The 20,792-nt window shown below is 40.7% G+C and overlaps 1 protein-coding gene across 1 annotated transcript; it reads left to right on the top strand.

The window, feature by feature from the left end:
- The first annotated feature begins 1,255 nt into the window (after nt 1-1,255).
- On the top strand, nt 1,256-19,080 carry LOC139444709 (inter-alpha-trypsin inhibitor heavy chain H3-like). The gene is made up of 13 exons (XM_071225637.1): nt 1,256-1,466; nt 6,173-6,330; nt 7,007-7,117; nt 8,448-8,695; nt 8,855-9,018; nt 9,270-9,549; nt 9,786-9,925; nt 10,973-11,527; nt 11,862-12,003; nt 13,480-13,512; nt 15,651-15,764; nt 16,004-16,357; nt 18,365-19,080. The coding sequence occupies exons 1-13, from the start codon at nt 1,392-1,394 to the stop codon at nt 18,610-18,612; spliced, it is 2,622 nt and encodes an 873-aa protein (XP_071081738.1). The 5' UTR covers nt 1,256-1,391; the 3' UTR covers nt 18,613-19,080.
- Nucleotides 19,081-20,792: the final 1,712 nt, after the last annotated feature.

Below are 20,792 nucleotides of genomic sequence, written 5' to 3'. Positions count from 1 at the left end.
GGCCCCGGGGCTAGAAGTTGCAGCCACCAACTTAGCAAATGAATGAGTGAGTGAGTTGTGTTTAACGTTGTTGTTAAAGTTGCCAGACTTTGGTCGGTACTGTACATTGCTGGCAAACTTCTCATTTTGACCAAGCAGAGCAAAATCCCAGCAGGCTGAGCCAAACGCTGGTCATAAAATTCAGTAGACAAAGACACTGGCGGGCCTGTGACTTCTCTGTAGGGGCGGCTCAGTAACCAGTGCTAGGAAACATCAGTGGGTGAGTACATGGAGTACACTATGCAGTTACATCCCAGAATGTCCAATCATGTGAGTGAGTGAGTGAGTTGGGTTTAACGCCGCTTTTAACCCTATTCCAGTTATATCACGGCATGTCAGCTTAATGTGGGAGGAAAGCCCGAAGTGATGCAGGACTCAGACGTTAACCACTTCTATGAAACCCACGAGCACGTGTATGGTGCTGACAAACCTAGAAACATAATCGGGGCAAACCGGGATTGGAACCCACAATCACAGGTTTCTGGCGTGCCCAAGGGATGCAACTCTGCACAGCGAATCGCGTCGCCTTAGACGACTGGGCCACCCGTTACCCCACTTGGCAAGATGTGGGTGCTTGGTTGGTTGCGTGACATCAGTCACTAGTTTGTCTCGTCCAGGCTGTTTACGACGTCATATAACTGGAATATTGCTTCCCCATGGTACCCCGAATAGATTTACATTCTACAAATTATTTGGCAATACATATATGAGGAACGGTCGGGTAGCTTAGTTGTTAAAGGGTCCGATCGTCACGCCGAAAACCCTGTTTCGATTCCCGACATGGGTACAATGTGTGAAGCCCATTTCTGGTGTCCCCCCGCCGTGATATTGCTGGAATATTGCTAAAAGCGGCGTAAAACCATACTCATTCACTCACTCACATACAAGAAGAATTAAAAATTTACTGTGGTCTAGTGGTAGTGCGTCTGCCCGAAGAGCGGAAAGCCAGGGGTTCGACCACTCACTCACTCACTCACTCACTCACTCACTCACTCACTCACTCACTCACTCACTCACTCAATCACTCACTCACTCACTCACTCACTCACTTCACTCACTCACTCAATCACTCACTCAATCACTCACTCCTCCGTGGTCTGGCGGTAGAGCGGAAAGCCAAGGGTTCGACCACTCACTCACACATGTCGCTCATTCACCAACTAACACAAGATGACACCAACAACACAACCAAGCGTCACTTCAGTCCAGGGGAAACAGTCCACTTGCGGTGTGTCAGTAAGATCACCCATGACTAACATCTTGTCTGGACGAGATTATACTGGAGATTCACTAGGTTCGGAGATGCCACACGTGCAGGTTGCTCCTCAGACAGGTGCGTGAAGGTGTGGAGGATGACCAGGGGAGACATGTGGATAACGGCGTTGCTTCTACTTCTACCCACCATTGCTGTGGCGGAAGATGGAGAGGTAATGCAGCCTTGTTTAAGCCATGTATTTTAACTATTGTAATGATTGATAAGTTGTCGTGTTCAGCTCAACCTGACCGCGTCCATGTGAACCTATGGGTCTTTGTCCGTCCGTCCGGTAGCACTGGAACGTTTACTTCTCCAAATCAACTGAACATAGCAATAACATTAAGTTCTAACTGTTCTAACTACGACGAAGTAAAATTTCATTTAAAAAATCAAATGTGTCCTGTAATTCCAATATCTTCTCAGAAACCATGGTACATATACATAGAGAAAGTAAGAAGTGCCCTCATAATATCCTTCTTTATAATAAGTCAGGTTATACTTTTTTCAATTCAAAATTAGGGTTCCGACCATTTAATATTTTTTTTATTTAGTTTCCTTTTTTCTTTTTTTAAAAGTATTTTTTAGATGTGTTATTATTATTTGTTATTGATTTGATTTGATTTGATTTGATTTGATTTATTTTATTTTATTTTATTTTATTTTATTTTATTTTATTTTATTTTATTTTATTTTATTTTATTTTATTTTATTTTATTTTATTTTATTTTATTTTATTTTATTTTTATTATTCTTTGGGGTTGGGGGTTGGGGTGAAGATTCGCTATTTCTTCAGCTACGGCGGCAAAACCAGATATTTTAATTAATTATAACTGAACCTGAATGTTGCCTCAATTGCATTTTTGTGACTGACAATATCTTTTGCAACACATTTCTGGGACATTTTTGTTTTCGATAAAATCCCATAAGACTTTTTGAAAGCTCTGCTGACATCTGAAGCAATTGCACTGAGTGTACTGGAATCATAGATATCAAGGAAATATGACTTTATATTGGTTAAGACCTAATTTGTCATAACTTTTGCCAGCACATTCAGAAAAATATGAGGCGAATATTAAGAATAAATTACAAAACACTCTACGAACTCAAAAGATCCATTGTATCCATTCAATACTGTGAAGATCCGGGTTTTAATGAGTCTTCAGCAACCCCCGCATGTGGACTGATGGGATCGGGTGGTAAGGCTAGCTGACATGGATGCATGTCATCGTAGCCCAGTTGCGTAGATTGGTGCTCATGATGTCAATCACTTGACTGTCTGGTCCAGATTCGATTATTTACAGACCACCGTCATATATCTGGGTGATTGCTGAGTGTGGCTGTAAACAACAAACAAAACAAACAAAATAGACTGTATCCAGTTATTATGTCTTTTGTTAAATGTTGCGTCATTGAATAAAGGTGAGCTTCTGTACCTGTGATACTCTTGTACCACCTATCCCATCTGTATCCAGGGTTTGTCCTACATACATACCACACATGGGTCGGAGACTAGGCTTTAGGCTGCACTGTCCGATCTATATCCAAGGCTTGTCCTACATACATACCACACATGGGTCGGAGACTAGGCTTTAGGCTGCACTGTCCCATCTATATCCAAGGCTTGTCCTACATACATACCACACATGTGTCGGAGACTAGGCTTTAGGCTGCACTGTCACCATAAACCCTCAAACACCCACCACCTTGATAGTATGGTCCCGAGAGACCCGTGGATGCAATTTGAATACGCCATATGGAGCCTGGCAAATTTGGTTTTGTTAACCTTTATTTGTATCATTATTCGTAGCTGCAGTAGTAGTAGGTTTTCGTAGCGGACTCGTAGATTGGACTCACAGCAGAATTGTCTTATGACAATGAAAAGGATTTTGTCGGTTATATTTACGCGGATCGTCTTATCTCTGTTCCGTCAAGGGAAGTGTTCACTTGGTGTCCTCCGACTCCTTGGCTACCAGCATCTCTACCGAGCCATGTATGTACATCAGTCAGCTGTCCAACAGTCCTTCAAATACATCAATTACAATGATATTTGTATGATAATGAATGAGTGAGTTTGGTTTAGCATCGCGAGTGATATGGTTTTACGCCGCTTTTAGCAATATTCCAGTAATATCACCAGAAATGGGACACCGCTTTTAGCAATATTCCAGCAATATCACCAGAAATGGGACACCAGAAATGGGCTTCATTGTACTCATGTGGGGAATCAAACCCTGGTTGTCAGCGTGATGACAAACGCTGTATCCACTAGGATAACTCACCACCCACCTTCAACAGTAGTTCAGTGATTTCACAGCGTGTCAGGTTGATGTCGGAGGAGACACCTTGGTGAAACCTGCGAGCTACAAGTTATAGTGCTGACAAACCTACAAACATGATAAGGGCGAATATGTGATTCGAACCCACGATGAAATGTTTCTGGCATCCGTGAGGGACGCAGCGTACATCGCGAATAACGGCGTCCCACCAATACAAAATTTAAGGGTTCATGGACATAAAATAAGATCTGTTTTCGAGTTGATGGTTTGTGGCTTTTTATAAACATATTGACTCTGAATCTACACAAAATATAAAAAACTCAATGTCAGAGAATAATCAATCCCGATGATCTGCCGATAAAGATTCCACACAGCTTAAAAGTAGAAATTGTGGTGAGTGAGTGAGTGAGCGAGTATGGTTTTACGCCGCTTTTAGCAATATTCCAGCAATATCATGGCGGGGGACACCAAAAATTGTCTTTACTCATTGTACCCATGTCGGGAATCGAACCCGGGTCTTCGGCCTGACAAGCGAACGCTTTAACCACTAGGCTACCCGACCGCCCCTAGTAAAAATAGTGAGCTTTATACGAATGAATAACTGAACATCAGAGATGACACAAGGTGTTCGCGATAAAGGATATTCAACATACTAGTAGCAGGTTATTAATGAATAAAATTGTAGTGTTTGTTTCCTAACGCCACACCGTGCAATACTAATGCCATGCGTAAACAATTAACTCTAGACCAGACAATCCAGTGATTCATGACGTCGGGTACAATGCTATCAAGCCACCAAGTCGATCCATAAATACAAGTAAAGAGGTGTGAAAACTACCCGTGAGTGAGTGAGTATGGTTTTATGCCGCTTTTAGCAATATTCCAGCAATGTCATGACGGGGGACACCAGAAATAGGCTTCACACATTGTACCCATGTCGGGAATCGAACCCGGGTCTTCGGTGTGACGAGCGAACGCTTTAACCACTAAGCTACCCAACCGCCCTTAAACTACCTGTGAAGGTCAAGGTATGGAAAAGCGACGAGTCATATTTAATATATTCCTCTAAATGTCTGCCATAAAGTTTCTGGAATGACGTTACGAGGCTTATGATGGTGAAACACCGATTGAACTGCTTAGCTGTAAGCAAAATGAAATTTTAGTAAAGTATTCTCGGAAGTAAATGAGCAACTGAGAAATATAGACGCCATAAGCTTTAGCTGAATGCACATTCCTCAACATGAAGGTGAATTTCATGATTAAAACATGATTGAAATCATTCCGCTTGGCAATTTGGTATATCTATCTATCTATCTATCTATCTATCTATCTATCTATCTATCTATCTATCTATCTATCTATCTATCTATCTATCTATCTATCTATCTATCTATCTATTGTTACGAGGCGATTTCTAAATTGAAAGACAAAGGGTAATCAACAAATCAGTATGCACGGGACTAAAAATCAATAAATCATCAAGAATTATGATCAAGCAAGTTTCAGGTTTAAAATTAAAACGAAAAAACCCCATTAGGTCAAGTAGTTGCAGCAGCAAGTAATATGCCCAAGAATGAATGTTTCTGCACTCACGAATGTTCATAATGCTGTCACTGTTGAATGTCTTGTAAGCGGCCTGTCTCTGTTCTTGAATCGAATAGTGTTGAAAGCTGGCAGGAATGCAATGTTTCCATGCAGGTATCCAATTAGAAAGTAGATTAGAAACCAACCAGGCCGAAAAGGCCTCAAATCGCGCCATTGTATATGTACAGCCTGTTTCTAGGACCGTCCGAAACAGAAGCTGTTGGAACGTGCCACAATCGTGCCGTGTTCTTGTGTGGACAACAAAAGCAGACAACGCTAGTTCTAGCACAGACCCATTCTGGAAATCACCCCCCCCCCCCCCCCCCCCCCCCCCCCGACCACTATTCAAATCTGGCCCTTGAAGATCCGGGGTAGAAAATAGATCAAATCAAATCAAATCTGGCCAAGACAGCGCTCATGTTCCACGGACAGTTACTACAAAATTATTGCACATTGCACGATATATCTGGAACCTAGGTTCAATGTTTTGGCGAAATGACCTTTCTCCCATTTGACGAAAGCAATCTGAATCTGATGCGTATGCAAAGAGAAACAGGAGATGTCACGATTGGTTCCCATGGGGATAACTGTGTCTATGTGTTCTGTTTCTAAATGTGACCAAAATATTGTCAATAAAAAAACTGACTTCATTTGGGTATCTGAATGTTCTTAGTAGTGTTGCATCCAGTTTTGACAAATTGACCACAGCTTCTTTCATGGACACTAAGAATGGACACCTTTTGATTGGAGAATGTTAGACACTTCCTCTTTCTCTTCTTCATGAGGAATAGACGCCGTGATATAACTGGAATAATGTTAAAAGCGGCGTTAAACCCAACTCACTCACTCATGAGGGATAGTTACGTGTAAAGGGTTGAAAATTCAAAGAGTTTTAAAACTTAAATCTAGAAATATTTCAAAATTATAACCTTTAAAGATAGCGTTAAGAGGTAGATGATGCAATGAGCTTAGCTGTTAGTTAAGCAATTCATATATATGCCCATCAAATTAATTGTAGATCGCAGAGTTCAAGTTTCTGCACGTGATAACGGACATTCGGTACCGCTTCGCTAAGACAATGGTAACAGGCGGAATCTTCAACACAGCAAACACCACTGCCGAGGTCGCCGTTGATTTGACGCTTCCCAACTCTGCATACATCAGCGACTTCTTCTTGTACGTACTGCCGTGTTTTGTTAATAAGACACTAAATAAATGTAACAAATTAGGATAAGGTGGTATTCAGATGATTAAATCCTTAAACATTTTCCTAATTACTCTATCATCAATACGTTAAACTGAAATACATAATTGCCATTAGATTGTTTTTTAGTTAACATTATGGATCATCTGATTACGTTAACATGTCTATTCAAATCTCATTGCAAATGGGACCACCTCCATAGTCTAGTGGTAGAGCGTCCGCCAGGAGAGCGGAAAGTCCGGGGTTCGATCCCCGGCCGCGTCATACCAAAAGACGTTAAAAGATGGTATTTGTTGTTACACAGTCTGGCGCTCGGCATTAAGGGGCTAAAACAAGGACTTGTCGGCTCGGAGTCAGTATACTGTGTCTGTGTCTGAGTGGGGTATTCATGTTAAACTGCGGCATGGTATCTCAGTCGGCATCAGTCCGGACTAGTACAAGCAGCCACACAAACACACACACGTACATGCCCGTCGCTATATAAGTGCAATAATCTTGGACGCGACGTTCAACCCCATTTCACCTCACCTCATTGCAAATGGCAATGGTCATTGTTGTCTTCAGGAATTAGTTGAGTGTTAACAAACGATTAGGAGAAGAAACAAATACACATCATAATCATTACATACAATGACGTCCATGTTTCAGTAAATACAATGATCTGCAGTATGATAGCACCGTCCACGAAAAGGAAACCGCGGAAAGGTCGTATACAACAGCAAAAGCACAGGGGGAAGCTGCAGGGCACGTGAGCAAGAGGTACGTCATATTCCATCTTCATACGTCATAGTTTCATTTACAGAACGACTTGGTGTATTATGGCATGGAGATATTGAGGTTTGGCAACGATACGTCATATTTCATCTTCATACGTCATAGTTTCCTTTACAGAACGACTTGGTGTATTATGGCATGGAGATATTGAGAGGTTTGGCAACGATACGTCATATTCCATCTTCATACGTCATAGTTTCATTTACAGAACGATGTGGTGTATTATGGCATGGAGATATTGAGAGGTTTGGCAACGATACTTCATATTCCATCTTCATACGTCATAGTTTCATTTACAGAACGACTTGGTGTATTATGGCATGGAGATATTGAGAGGTTTGGCAACGATACTTCATATTCCATCTTCATACGTCATAGTTTCATCTACAGAAGGACGTGGTGTATTATGACATGGAGATATTGAGAGGTTTGGTAACGACACGTCATATTCCATCTTCACACTTCATAGTTTCATTTACAGAAGGACGTTGTGTATTATGACATGGAGACACGTTCACGTTTGTCCGGGGTCCTTCTTCCATATAATCCACTATCATAGTTTACGTATATCGTCACGGAAAAGTTGCAGCTATAAAAATATATGCAGACTTGTACTGTAGACATCTCTTGCATAAAGAGACTATATTATTTATTTGTATCTACGAGTATATTTGTTTTATCATACAATCAGTTCCAGTGGTGCTGTGATGATCAATGATTCTGTTCCACTCTATGATTAATTGTTTGTTTGTTTGTAGTTTAACGCTAGCTATAAGACGGCAGTATGTAAATAATCGAGTCTGGATCCACATACTCCAGTGATTGATATCATGAGCATCGATGCACGCAATTTGGATACGATAAAATGGATCAACCAAGTTAGCGAGTCTGACGACCTGATCCCGTTAATCGTCTCTCACGACAAGCATAGTCGCCACTTATGACAAGCATGGGTTGCTGAAGATCTGGATCTTCACGGGTCTACACCTTATGAAGTTGTGAATCACGTACCACAAAACATTCGTGGAAACTGATATAAAGAATATTTTGTATAGCAAATACTTAATTACACTACACTACACTACAAACGCTAATGAGAAAACAGGGAATGCCATGTGAGCCACAATCACCAGCCGTCATTACAATTATCTCAACAGACAACATGTGCTCCGTGAAATATACAGTAGGTTTGTTCTGCTTTATAACCACGTAGGTATTAAACTACATACGATACTTTGACTGATCACTTTTGCAAACAATTGCAGCAAAGAAAACGCATACAAAGGAAATTATTTCTATCTGTTTTCAAATATAGTGCCCATGAGACGAACAAGTTCATATTAAACCTGAGTGTTCCTAAAAAAGCCAACATTACCTTCAACCTGACTTATGAAGAGGTGCTACAAAGACGTGATGGTGTCTACACACACTCCATCTACATCGACCCTGGCCAGCCTGTTCCCGACATGAAGATAGACGTCGCTGTACAGGACACACGTGACATTACGACCCTCAAAGTCCCGCCAATATACAGCAACAGCATAACAGATGTAGACATTACTGGTATGATTAAAGAGTACAGTTTACAATGAAATGGATGAATAATGCTTCGAAAATACAAAACCAATAAAGCCATCTCCAAGATGCTTTTACCACTGTTTAGATATACTGTAGATGAAATCATATGGACTGTGTATCTTATATATTTCTTGTTGACACTAGAGAACAACAACCTGGCTGTCATACAGAGACCCACCTCCAACTCTGCCTACATTCGCTTCTACCCTACCCTGGAACAGCAGTTGTCTCGGTGGGCAGAAGGACTCTCTGGGGTCTTCTCTGTGATGTTTGATGTCCACAGGGGCTTTGATGCTGGGGATCTCCTGGTGAGCTTGGCAGCTCTTGATCCTTATCGTGTGGAACATATGCGTCTATTCAACAATAACCAGGAAAATGACTTTGGTATAGGTTACAAATATCTAAAGTATGCTGTGGAGAATTATTTCCATTCTTAACACCTGCCTTTTTCTAATCACCTTATGATATGTTAAACATTCAATGCTAATCAGCATGGTTTATTATTGTTGATGGCGACATCTGTATCTTACATATATTTATTTCATTGTGTTTCCTCTAGGTCTCAAATGGATACTTCATTCACTTCTTTGCCCCTGCCATTCCCAACCCCATCCCTAAAGACATCTTATTTATCCTGGACACAAGCACATCCATGTACAACGGGAAGATGGACCAGCTCAAGGCTGCCATGAAGGTCATCCTCAGAGATCTCAGGGCAGACGACAAGTTCAACATCATCTCATTCAGCTCTGGTGTCCAATTCTGGCAGTCTGACATGATGGAAGCAAACAATGCCGAGCGTGCTGTCAAATATATTGAGTCACTCAAATCTGTAGGCTGTAAGTTGTGCATGCTTATGAAATTGTCAAAGTTTTTAATGTTGATATGTCGCACTTATTTCATATTATCCTGTGAACAACACAAGGTGTAATATTATGCCATGGTATAGTCGGAATCGTACTATTGACTATACTTTATGAAGATATTTCTATTTGATATGGAAAGGGTTTTGTCGCATTTTTTGGTTTTGCCAGTATCTTCAAGGACTGAACGTGGTATTTCAAATAATTTCCAGGGACGAACATCAAAGAGTCGCTTGTATCCGGCCTGGAATATTTGAGTGAAAGGCAGAGGTCATCTAAGGGAGCACTCATTATTTTTCTCACTGATGGTAGAGCAACTGTTGGAGAGCATACTCCTGACATGATAGTACAGGTAAGAACATTTATAATGGAAATGAATATTAGTATTGATCTCAAGGGAGGTACTTACATTCCAAAATCCCGGAGGTGAATTTTGTACCGAGAAAGGCCACAAGGTTTGAACATGTATTTTGCTGTAAAATACATAAATCTTAAAAGAAAAATAATTTGCAGTTACTCTACATACAACTATTCAATATATTATGTTGTGATATTACAGATATATCATTCTTCTTCATATTGCAAGCACCTAAGATTTAATAATAGGTATTTGTAGTTGGTAAATAACATTTGAAAGAGTGCAGTAGCCAGTTCACTTGAAAAGAATGCTGTGTCATCACTTCAGCGTCCTCTCGTAGGCTAAAGTCACGGTTTTTATTTGTAAGACTGTATTTTTGGATTTGTTAGCCAATTTTGCATCAGAAAACATGTTCAAACCTTTTGGCCCATATCGGTACAAAAATCACCTCCATGCTTTTGGACTATTAGGCGTCTGCACACGTCCCTGAAATAATTATTTTAAACATTATAAAATATCAGTTTCGTGAACGCAGATAAGCCATGTTTCTTCATGATTGTTGCACTTGAACTAAGGGAGTTGATTGCATGGAGTTATGATCTGTAACAGCTACTGTGTATCACTAAAACTGCCTGAACTCGCTTTTAGAATAATTTGTATTTGTCCACAGTCAATTTGTTTGTTTGTTGTTTAACGCCTCATTCAGCAATATTCCAGTTATAGGATGGCTGTGTGTATATAAGCGTGTCTGGACGATTCTATCCAGTGATCGACATCATAAGCATCGGTCTACGCAATTGGGATACACTCATGTGCATCTACCAATCTCTTAAGACCACCCAATCTCTTTAGTGGCCTCTTACGACCAGTATGGATTGGATATTTCCACAGTTATACCTGAGTGCAATGAATGCCGCCTGCTTCAAAATATATTATTCCTGGTTGCTTTGCAATTTTCCATGTATGCAATAATCACAAAATTGTCATTATATTTGAGTCACAATTTTAACACGACTTCTGCACTGAAAATTATCTTTCCAGAATGTGAGATCGGCCAACAAGAAGGACATCCCTGTCTACACACTGGCCTTTGGGAAGGATGCTGATTGGGAACTCGTCAAGAAACTGGCGCTCCAGAACTTTGGTATTGCGAGAAGGATCTACACAGATGGTGATCCTGCCAGACAGATACAGAACTTCTACCAGGAGGTGTCGTCAGCCCTGCTTCACGGTGTCACGTTCAGGTACAGCGACACTGTGACTTTTGGGACACAACAAAACTTCACAAACTACTTAGATGGATCTGAGCTTATTGTCACTGGCGTCCTTGACCCTCAGCTGGACTCCTTGACCACAAACATCATAGGGACGTCTGCCAGTGGTCCTGTAAACCTGAAGTTGACAAGTCCTGTAGTGGATCTAAAGTCACAGTTCGAGGCTCTAACACCCCTGTATGACGACTTCAAAGTTGAGGGAATACTGCGGAGAATGCATGCATACCTTTACATCAGGGACCTCATGCAACAGAGGGTTGGCGAGACTGACAGGAGCAAGAGAGAAACCCTGAAGCAGCAAGCTCTTAAATTAGCTCTTCAGGTGAATCGGATGGGGACAGATGTATCAAACTTTTACCTCTTTCACATGAATCGTTAAGATTAATTCATCGAAGAAGTTACAACATCACATCAATGTAACAAACTAAGAAAGGGACCAGACATCTTATATAAATTTTTGGTTTAAAAAATACACAAATATGTTACATACACTAAATGAAAAAGATTGTTTTGCTAACCATACATCAATTAATTTTCACCGCAATATATTTTCTTCAGTAGAAAAACTAAATCTTCAATGTGCATGGAGAAGCAGCATTATAAATTTCAATTGTATCTTATATTGGTCCTAATGTCCATCTTATTTCTGTTGGCAGTATCGCTTTGTGACTTCTTTGACGTCATTACTTGTTAGTCAGTTTCATCCATATCCTCGGAAAACCTTGCCTCAATTAGTCTTGGATGAAGATATGTACTCTCTCAAGGAAGTCGTTCTACCCACTCCTCCTTCATATTACAGTAGGTAGTGATACATTATTAATGCATACACCTAACGGAAAAAAAGCGAAGAAAATGTTTTGGATGATTTTTGATGAAGCTTCCAGCCAATATTTGAGTCATTGAGTTAATAGGAAATTAAACTGCACGTAAGACAGTTTGTTATTGTGCAGACCTGCTGCAAGTCAGGCAATATTGGGTGTATTTGACATCCGCGGTGACGGCCGCAACACATGAGTGAGTGGAGCTTATAAGGCGGTTAATGGTGTTCCTGTGGATATCTCTCGCCATATCTGTCGCAAAGGAAGTGCATAGCAATTGGCTTTTCAAAGTCTGAGACTATGTCAAAGTATCTTTGCATCTCATTCCAGGGGTTCAGATCTGGACCTGGTTAAACAAAAGCTACAAAACCCTTTCCATATTCCATGGAACTCTCTGCTAAAAGCAGAGTCGACTGTACGCTTCCGATTATATCATGAACATGTGTGTATGAATGACTATCAAATGATGATAGTGGTGTTCGCGAAAAGGTGAACGTATCCTGCCCCACCGGGCGCATCCACCACAAACACATGCAAAGGCAATCCAATTGTTCACATGACAAAACACGGAAACATGTGGTACAAGTCGAAAAAGGGAATTTCACCGGACATCATTTTTTTGTCACTGACGCGTCAAATTTGGAAACGTTTTGAAGGTTTTACTGCTTATGACATGGTCGAAAATGTTGTGTCTAAGTTATCCAAGCAGCTGCGTTGAACATTACCATGCTTTCACTGAATATTTGGCTGTCTGATAAAAAGTGACACAATAAACGCTCCATCCTCAAAGCTCTGATATATATAGTATTCCAGTGACACGCCATTTCCTCCTCTAGCACCAACTTTGTAAGTGATGTTAAGAACAGCTTTCTAGTTAAGACCGGTACCACCCCTAAGAGTTGGCCTCCTCAAGCATTACGTCATGTCATGTCGAAATACGGCAGTTAGAAGGATCCACACAAAACGATGGTTCCCCGCTTTCTCCGGTTATCGATAGCTCGGATCCAATGAAGACGTGCTTCACAATTATGTAAGATCCGAGCTGCCTGAAATTTGACGCCTAGCCATGGTGTCACTGATACCCCTGGCGCCTAGTCAGCTATAGCTTAGAATATAATTTAACTTTTAAAAATTAACAATGTGGCATCATGGGAAACTGCAGATGGGTATCTTAGACATCTTATCTTTGAAAATCAATAAAATATCACAGCACAACATTTCAAACATGCATGGGGTCACGTGGTTGCAAATTCATTTCTTACCCGAGTCTTCATGGAACCAATTTTATTTTTACACAAAATTACCAAGCCACAGATTACTTTTTATAAACGAGAGAGAGAGACTCTGACTAACATGTTTGTTCATTAGTTCAGAAGAGATAAATTATAATGAGATTAGTGAGATGTGTTAAAGTACAAATGATGCAAACTCATACTTTGAATGTTCAATTTTCCAGGGAGGTACTACAAGTATAATAGCAGAGGAGGAGGTAAGTCTTGTTTATTTCTACCCCAGTACTAAGTAATGAAATTACTGGAGATGCGAGATTGCTGCCAGATCCTTGAACAAATCTGCCCAAAGCACATTTGAGATATGTGTTTTGTTCACATGTCACGTGACCGCCTCCGTGGTCTAGTGGTAAAGCGTCCACCCGGAGAGCGGAAGGTCAGGAGTTCGATCCCCGGCCGCGTCATACCAAAAGACGTTAAAAGATGGTACTTGTTGTTACCCTATCTGGCGCTCGACATTAAGGGGTTAAAACAAGGACTGGTCGGCTCGGAGTCAGTATACTGTGTCTGAGTGGGGTATTTATGGTATCTCAGTGGGCTACCACTATAAATCGGCATCAGTCCAAGTTAAACTCAATTTAACCTCACCTCATATGTCATGTGCCCTGTACTGGCATAATTACATTCTTGAACGTATTGGCGACATTGTCAGCTGGTAACACTTAAGGTGTTCAACTACCATTCCATTGCAATTATCTTCTTCTGATTGGCAGCGAATCTCTCTTTAACTGATCTTTCCATATTACGTATACAGGGTTTAAACAATTACGAGATACCCTCACATGTAAAATCCTACCCTGAATGTGATTAACACACCAGAATAGTTGCCGTTATTGTATGGTGAAAGCACGAGAATCGGGATTTAAAACAATGAAGCTATTAGCATTTTTACAGTCAACGAAATACCGGAACCGGAAGCACTCGCCAGATAATTTCAATAAAAAGAAAGTTTGTTGCCTGACGGCACACATGACGCACTTCAGAATCCCGTAGGTTCCCTTGGAATAAGCAAAAGAGGTCTTCTCTGGGCAACTGTTCATTTGATACATGAAGAGTTATCTCCCTTTGACATTGTCCCTCTATCCTATTTTGCCATTGTCAGATAGTATTAAGATTGATATTTTTCGTAACTATTGAACCGTTTCTCCACCCCATCCCATATTTGTAAACATACCGCATACTTCAGACATAAAATAATGAATAAAGACTTAGTTACTCAAATAATTTTTCTTTCTTTTTTAATTATTCAATGAGTAGGATAAGCCGTGATCCAGTGGCCGTAGTCCACTGTCAAGCCCAGGGCAAAGCTTCGTAGGGGGTCCAGGTGGTCATAGATCCCAACCCCCAAATGATTTTAACTGTTTTGCCCAGTATTTGGAACCCTTTGGTTGGAAGTGTTTTGTTTGTAAATTGTCTTTAACGGAGAATTGAGAAATAATGACAAACGTTCTATAACAGTTGCGAAGATTAACAAGGCACAAAATCAAGGCACAATGTTTTTAAAAGTTGTTTTGAATATAGGGATGATGTTACAGTGGGATTGCGTGAGTGAGAGTGTGTTGACATGGCGTGAGTATCACGCCAAATGCGTGAGAGTTGACGGATATGCAGTTTTATTGTTTATTGCAAATTAAGACGTGGGGCTATGTGCTGCAATTTGATTGGTTAGAAGATTCCTGAAAGGTACCGCTCTAATAAGCGCCCACGGCGATATTTGCTAATATAATGGCTAGTGAACAATCCCAATTAGCCCCCCTTCCGATTGATCAATGTACACAAGACTTATTTACTCGTGTATAATACGCACTCGTGTGTTATATGAACCTTTAAGTTTGGGCACTTAATATTCTGGAAAAATGTATCTGTCGTATATAAACAGTTCAGACTGTCAGCATAAACCACGAAATTTATCTTTCAACTCTGTTTTTTTCCACCAAAGTGATATTCTAATAAGAGCCCCCTATTTCTAATTTTGAGTGAGTGAGTGAGTATGGTTTTAATGCTATCCAAGTCACCAAGTCGATCCTTAAATACTAAGTAAAGAGGTGTGAAAACTACCTGTGAGTGAGTGATTGAGTTTGGTTTTACGCCGCTTTTAGCAATATTCCAGCAATATCATGGCGGGGGACACCAGAAATGGGCTTCACACATTGTACCCATGTCGGGAATCGAACCCGGGTCTTCGGCATGACGAGCGAACGCTTTAACCTCCAGGCTACCCGACCATCCCTCTAATTTTGAGAGCGCCTTGGGCGCATATTACTCACTCATTCATTCTTACAGAATGTAAATCGATGGCATGTTTGACCTTGTTGTCACGCTTACTTTCAACTCACAGGTGGTTTTGATCCTCACTTCATGGTGTTTATGGAGAGCCTGAAGTACCCCGTCTGTTTCGACGTTCAAGGCGAGGAGGGGGAGATCTACCAACTGGTTCATGACCCAAACACAGGTACGTCAGTTTCTGTATTCAAATGTATCTAACCATCTAACAATAGAGAAGATCGTTCAGTGGCAAACCACACAATTCTTTTTAAAGAAAAGGATTTTTTTCATTCGCAAATAAAAAACGTTCTTTTATGTTCATTGAGATATATTTGTGCCATGTACCAAATCATTATCATACAAGTTCAAATTATTATCGCAAAAGCAATAACCTCGTGAATGCATTAACACGCTTTTTTGTTTAAGATTTAACAGTGAATGCACGAATTGGCAAAGGTAAGAAGCTCGACCTAACGTTCATGGTAGAGATTGCCATCATGCTCCATGACCTTCACCTTCTGGTAACCCATAGCAACATCTCCTTGCACGAAGACACCTATTCCTGGGCCAAGGTCTACAACATGACAGTGCCTGGTGCTCGGCTCTTCATAAAGAACGTCACCGGACGCATCACCCGACTGTCAGTGGTGTTTGACAACAGGTTCCAGATCGACATCGTGAGGCATACACACTCGGCCTCCAACACTTTAGGGGCAAACTTCCTTAACATCGAGCTTGGGAATGAAGAACTTCTATCTGAAGAATCTGATGGCATCATCGGTGAGTCACCAGCTGACACTCGTGCTTTAAAAACATTGTGTAGGAGATGAAGAACCATTTTTAACTCGGTGTGATTGTTCGTGTGAGATTCTTGAATAGAATACACTGAATCCAGGTTCACAAAAGATGCAATTTGATTTGGCTCGATGTTAGGGGCGGTAGGGTAGCCTGGTAGTAAGGTAACTTGAGAGGCATTTAGAAGTTGGAGTACTAAGTAAGGATACGATTTATGGATGAACCTACACCGAAACGTCGTTCCTAATTGTAATAAAGAAGTTGTTCATCCATAGTGAGTGAGTGAGTATGGTTTTACGCCGCTTTTAGCAATATTCCAGCAATATCACGGCGGGGGACACCGGAAATGAGCTTCACACATTGTACCCATGTCGGGAATCGAACCCGGGTCTTCGGCATGACGAGCGAACGCTTTAACCACTAGGCTACCCGACCGCCCCTGTTCATCCATAAACTTTATCCTTGCCTGGTAGTAAGGTGTTGAGTTCGATTCCCTGTATACATGTGAAGACAACATCTGGTGTCCTCTTGCCAGGATATGGCATGGTAATTTCTGAACTTGAGGGGAGCCCACGGATGGTCTACATCCTGAAACTAGCTGTGACCTACCCGACAGCGTGACATCGTCGCTTCCTCGATTTACAACTCATTTGTGCAATACTGCTTTCCGTGGCCTGAAGTTCCAATTTATCTCTACATGTTGGCAGTAGTGAATTGACATGGCCAATGAGGGAGAATATCACAGGCCCCTGACTTCAATCCTTCCACCCGTTCTTTACAGTTCTGTTGTGTCATTACTTAAATGGCATCGTGTGTTCATAGCTTTCGGCCATGTGAGCAGTGCCAATTTACACATGTCAAAGGGGTACACAAAGTACGTGATCTACACTACCAGTTGTCGAATTTTCATTTCTGTGGAAGCCTCGGTGGCTGAGTCGGTTAGATCGCTGACTTTGTGTGCTGGCGATCGGGTGCCTCACTCTTGCAGTGTGGGTTCGAATCCCGGAAGGGTCTCAACCCAAAAAAGTACGAGAATCTGTACTTTACTCAGAAAGTGTTATCCCAAATATAACATTTGTTATATGTGCCATTACTTGTATATTATGGTTTAAATAATGATCACTTTTTGCAATGAGATGTAGACTTTATTGTGGAACATAATGTAAAACATAACAGCTAAGGGTTTCCTTTAGCATGTTTTCCTAATATTCTCAGGATGGGCTAAGTTTAAGTAATACAGTGATTTTTGTGTAATCAGATGATGAAACGTTAAGAAAAGGGGGGAATATTTTTTTCAGAAAATTGTTCTCAGAACTGAGCTCCGCCTATTGATGTTAGAGTGCCTCGAACGCTAAGTATTGCTCAGATGACTGAAATTAAATTCACTGCTCATGGACTACCAACATAGAAGCACTTTTCGATGAAATATTTTCTATATGAAATACTTTTTGTTGACGTTTGTACAAGATCAAGGTCTACACATTTTGATTCAATAATAATGAAAATGCATGAATGATATGAATTATTTGAATTGCGGGAATGATATAAGTTGCGTATTACCTTTCAAGAATGGATCAATATTTATCAGCAAATAGAGTGCCTTGTGTGCTCCAATTCGCAGCTTGATTTAGAACGTAATATTTGATGCAAACAAATGGTATGCGGGACTATCTGTGACCAATTCAGTATATTCACTACAATTTCAGAATTTCTTCTCACTTTCCACTGCGAATTTAGTGGATGACGAATAAATTTAAAACACCAGACAATGTCTTACTGTCGTTCATTGATGGTTCTTACTCAAGTGAACTCACGCAAATTAATATTAAAGTCTTCTTCTTTCTATATCAAAATGTCTGACCTATTGGCATATTTACTCACATGTAAAATTATAATTTTCTTCTACACCTCCAATAAATTATTATATTAATGTGTGTGTGTGTGTGGTATCAAAGTCCACAACTAATGTGTATTTTTCTATTTTCTACACAGGGCAATTCATCCACAAGTACATCCGTCTTGAGACTATCACATTCTGGAATGGACAACTGGTGGGACACCTGCGTAGTCGATCCGGACGGGAACGACGTCATGGACGGGCCTACATCAGACACAGACGCGAACCTGTCAGGAATGAGACTGTTTCCTGCTGGTGGCTTGGAGAGAAGGGGGAGGAACTGTTCAATGCCCCTACTGAGTACTACATCGTTGACGACATGTACCAGACAGCGTTGTATTAAATAGATGTCTGTCCAGTGTATTGGCAATATGGACGTTGATGACAGTGATTGACGCCATGACATTGCACGTTTCTTTCTTATTATCATAACCAATCCAATTACATGTGTATATGGCATTTCCTAACAGTTTGTCGAGTACACTGACAATATAGAGGTTGATGGAAATGACTGACAATATATTAATGCATGTTCCTGGCCAATTATCACGATTACTCCAAATATTTTATACCTGTTAAAGAATAATTACTAGAACTACTTATTTGTAAAATTACGCCCTTTATAATATGCATAATAAGATTCTTTCAAAACAGAGAAAATAGAGGGGGAATGAGATCTTTGGAAACTTGTCTCCATCACCATATGGTAAATTAAAGCGTAGCCTATTTTATCGGTACAATTAATCTGATACGACTGGATTTGTACATGCATGTTTGTATATATGGCAAAACTGAGAGCAACGAAATCCAAATAAACTGTTTCCAATCTTTGAATTCGTCACTTCCACCGGATACCAAGCGTCCGCCCGCAACATGCACATGGTTATTCAGAGAGGGGCTATCCTTTTTTGTCTATTTTGAGTTCTGTGCCCTTAAACTGTACGTGTAACATAATTTTAAAATAAGTTTTTAAATAATCATGACTTGAGAATGTATATTTGTAGGCAGTACTGTTTCTGTTACTGATACCATGTGTTCGCGGAAAGGGGTGCGTATCTTGCACTACGGGTGGAACCCATCACAAATACATGCAAAGACAACTCAATTATATGGTTCAAGTCAAAATGGGGAATAGCATCGGACATCATTTTTTTTATTCAATCGCCAGATTTGGAAATGTCCTCCACACGTTTACCATAAAAGCTGTTAAAAGCTGTACTAAGTAAGGCCTTGAATTTTGTAACAAACACATTTTGAGCAAGAATCGTGTGGCGCTCTTTGACCTCAACCTTGAATGAGCCTGTTCGATTGTACCTCGAACGCTGTGAATAATAGACACCCAAGGATGGAGTGGCTGAAACATAAAGGGACAGTTGATTGGCATAGATCCAAATAGGAAACAGTTTTGAAATTTACCCAGATATATAGAATTAGATGAATTTTGAATAATTGATAAAAAGCTAAACTGAGCGGCTTTTATTTCGTAATATTCCAAGCTGGGAGGTAACCAAAAAGGATATTGATATTTGAGGAAAACCGGATGTGATGCATGTCTTTTCCAGAAGTTTACCGCTTGGGTTAGCCAGAGGAACACGGAGAGGGTCCTTACAGACCTTGTAGCATACTCAAGGCAAATCCGAGACTCCAACCCAGGACAATACATGTACGTGTAGGTTCCACAACATGCGTGCCCCCAACGTCTCTTTACAGATATCGCCCTGGAGTGTTTCAACAAAAGAAACAGTATTTTTTATTGACAGTGTATATCGTTTATAAGAGACAAAGTAATTACTTTTACATTCTGGTTTGATGTGCTGAGGGCTTGTAAATATCTTACAAATACACTTATGAAAGGAAACATTCGCACAACACTGCAGGATCGTGCATGTGAGCACGGAAATATTGTGACTTTCCGGCAACAATAAAATGCTACACACTGCAATGATAACGAAGATGACCCTTGCTATTACACTTGAATATCTGTATTAATAACATAATTCGTAGTAAGAAGGGACGTAGATTGCCTTAGGATGAATTTCAACACAACAAATTACAGCCTAAATGCTATAATATAAGACCGCCTCCGTGGGTTAGTGGTAGAGCGTCCGCCCAGAGAGCGGAAGGTCCGGGGTTCGATCCCCGGCCGCGTCATACCAAAAGACGTTAAAAGATGGTACTTGTTGTTACCCTGTCTGGCGCTCGGCATTAAGTGGCATTGTTTCAACTTCCTAAAGTGAACATTCGCGTGTCTTCAACTCCACAATATATCATCATACACCGGATACAAATCGTCCGCCCGAAACATGCATGTGAATTTCAGAGAGGGACATTCCCGCTTTTTCTTCTTAGGTCTGTTCCATTCAACTTTGAAGCGTTTTGGTGTATCACCTTTCCCCAGGATAGGTGCTTGGATGTATTGAACTAAGATGATCGTGAAGGTGGGCATATTCCTGAAAGTGAAGTTGCGTGAACATTTGTGAGATTAATGGCAGGTGTGTGGAGGTGAGGGCGTTGGGAAATGAA

This window comes from Haliotis cracherodii, unplaced genomic scaffold, assembly GCF_022045235.1.
Source record: "Haliotis cracherodii isolate W230 unplaced genomic scaffold, xgHalCrac1.p SCAF_6, whole genome shotgun sequence".
Taxonomy (NCBI): Eukaryota; Metazoa; Mollusca; class Gastropoda; order Lepetellida; family Haliotidae; genus Haliotis; species Haliotis cracherodii.
This window is presented reverse-complemented; position numbering and strand designations above follow the sequence as displayed.

What these genes read in the sequence shown, in the direction of transcription:
- LOC139444709 (XM_071225637.1), top strand. Translation starts at nt 1,392, where the DNA reads ATGACCAGGGGAGACATGTGGATAACGGCGTTGCTTCTACTTCTACCC. An exon ending in TACATCAGCGACTTCTTCTT is followed by an intron (nt 6,331 to 7,006) that starts GTACGTACTGCC and finishes TCCATGTTTCAG; the next exon opens with TAAATACAATGATCTGCAGT. An exon ending in CTCTTAAATTAGCTCTTCAG is followed by an intron (nt 11,528 to 11,861) that starts GTGAATCGGATG and finishes TTCTGTTGGCAG; the next exon opens with TATCGCTTTGTGACTTCTTT.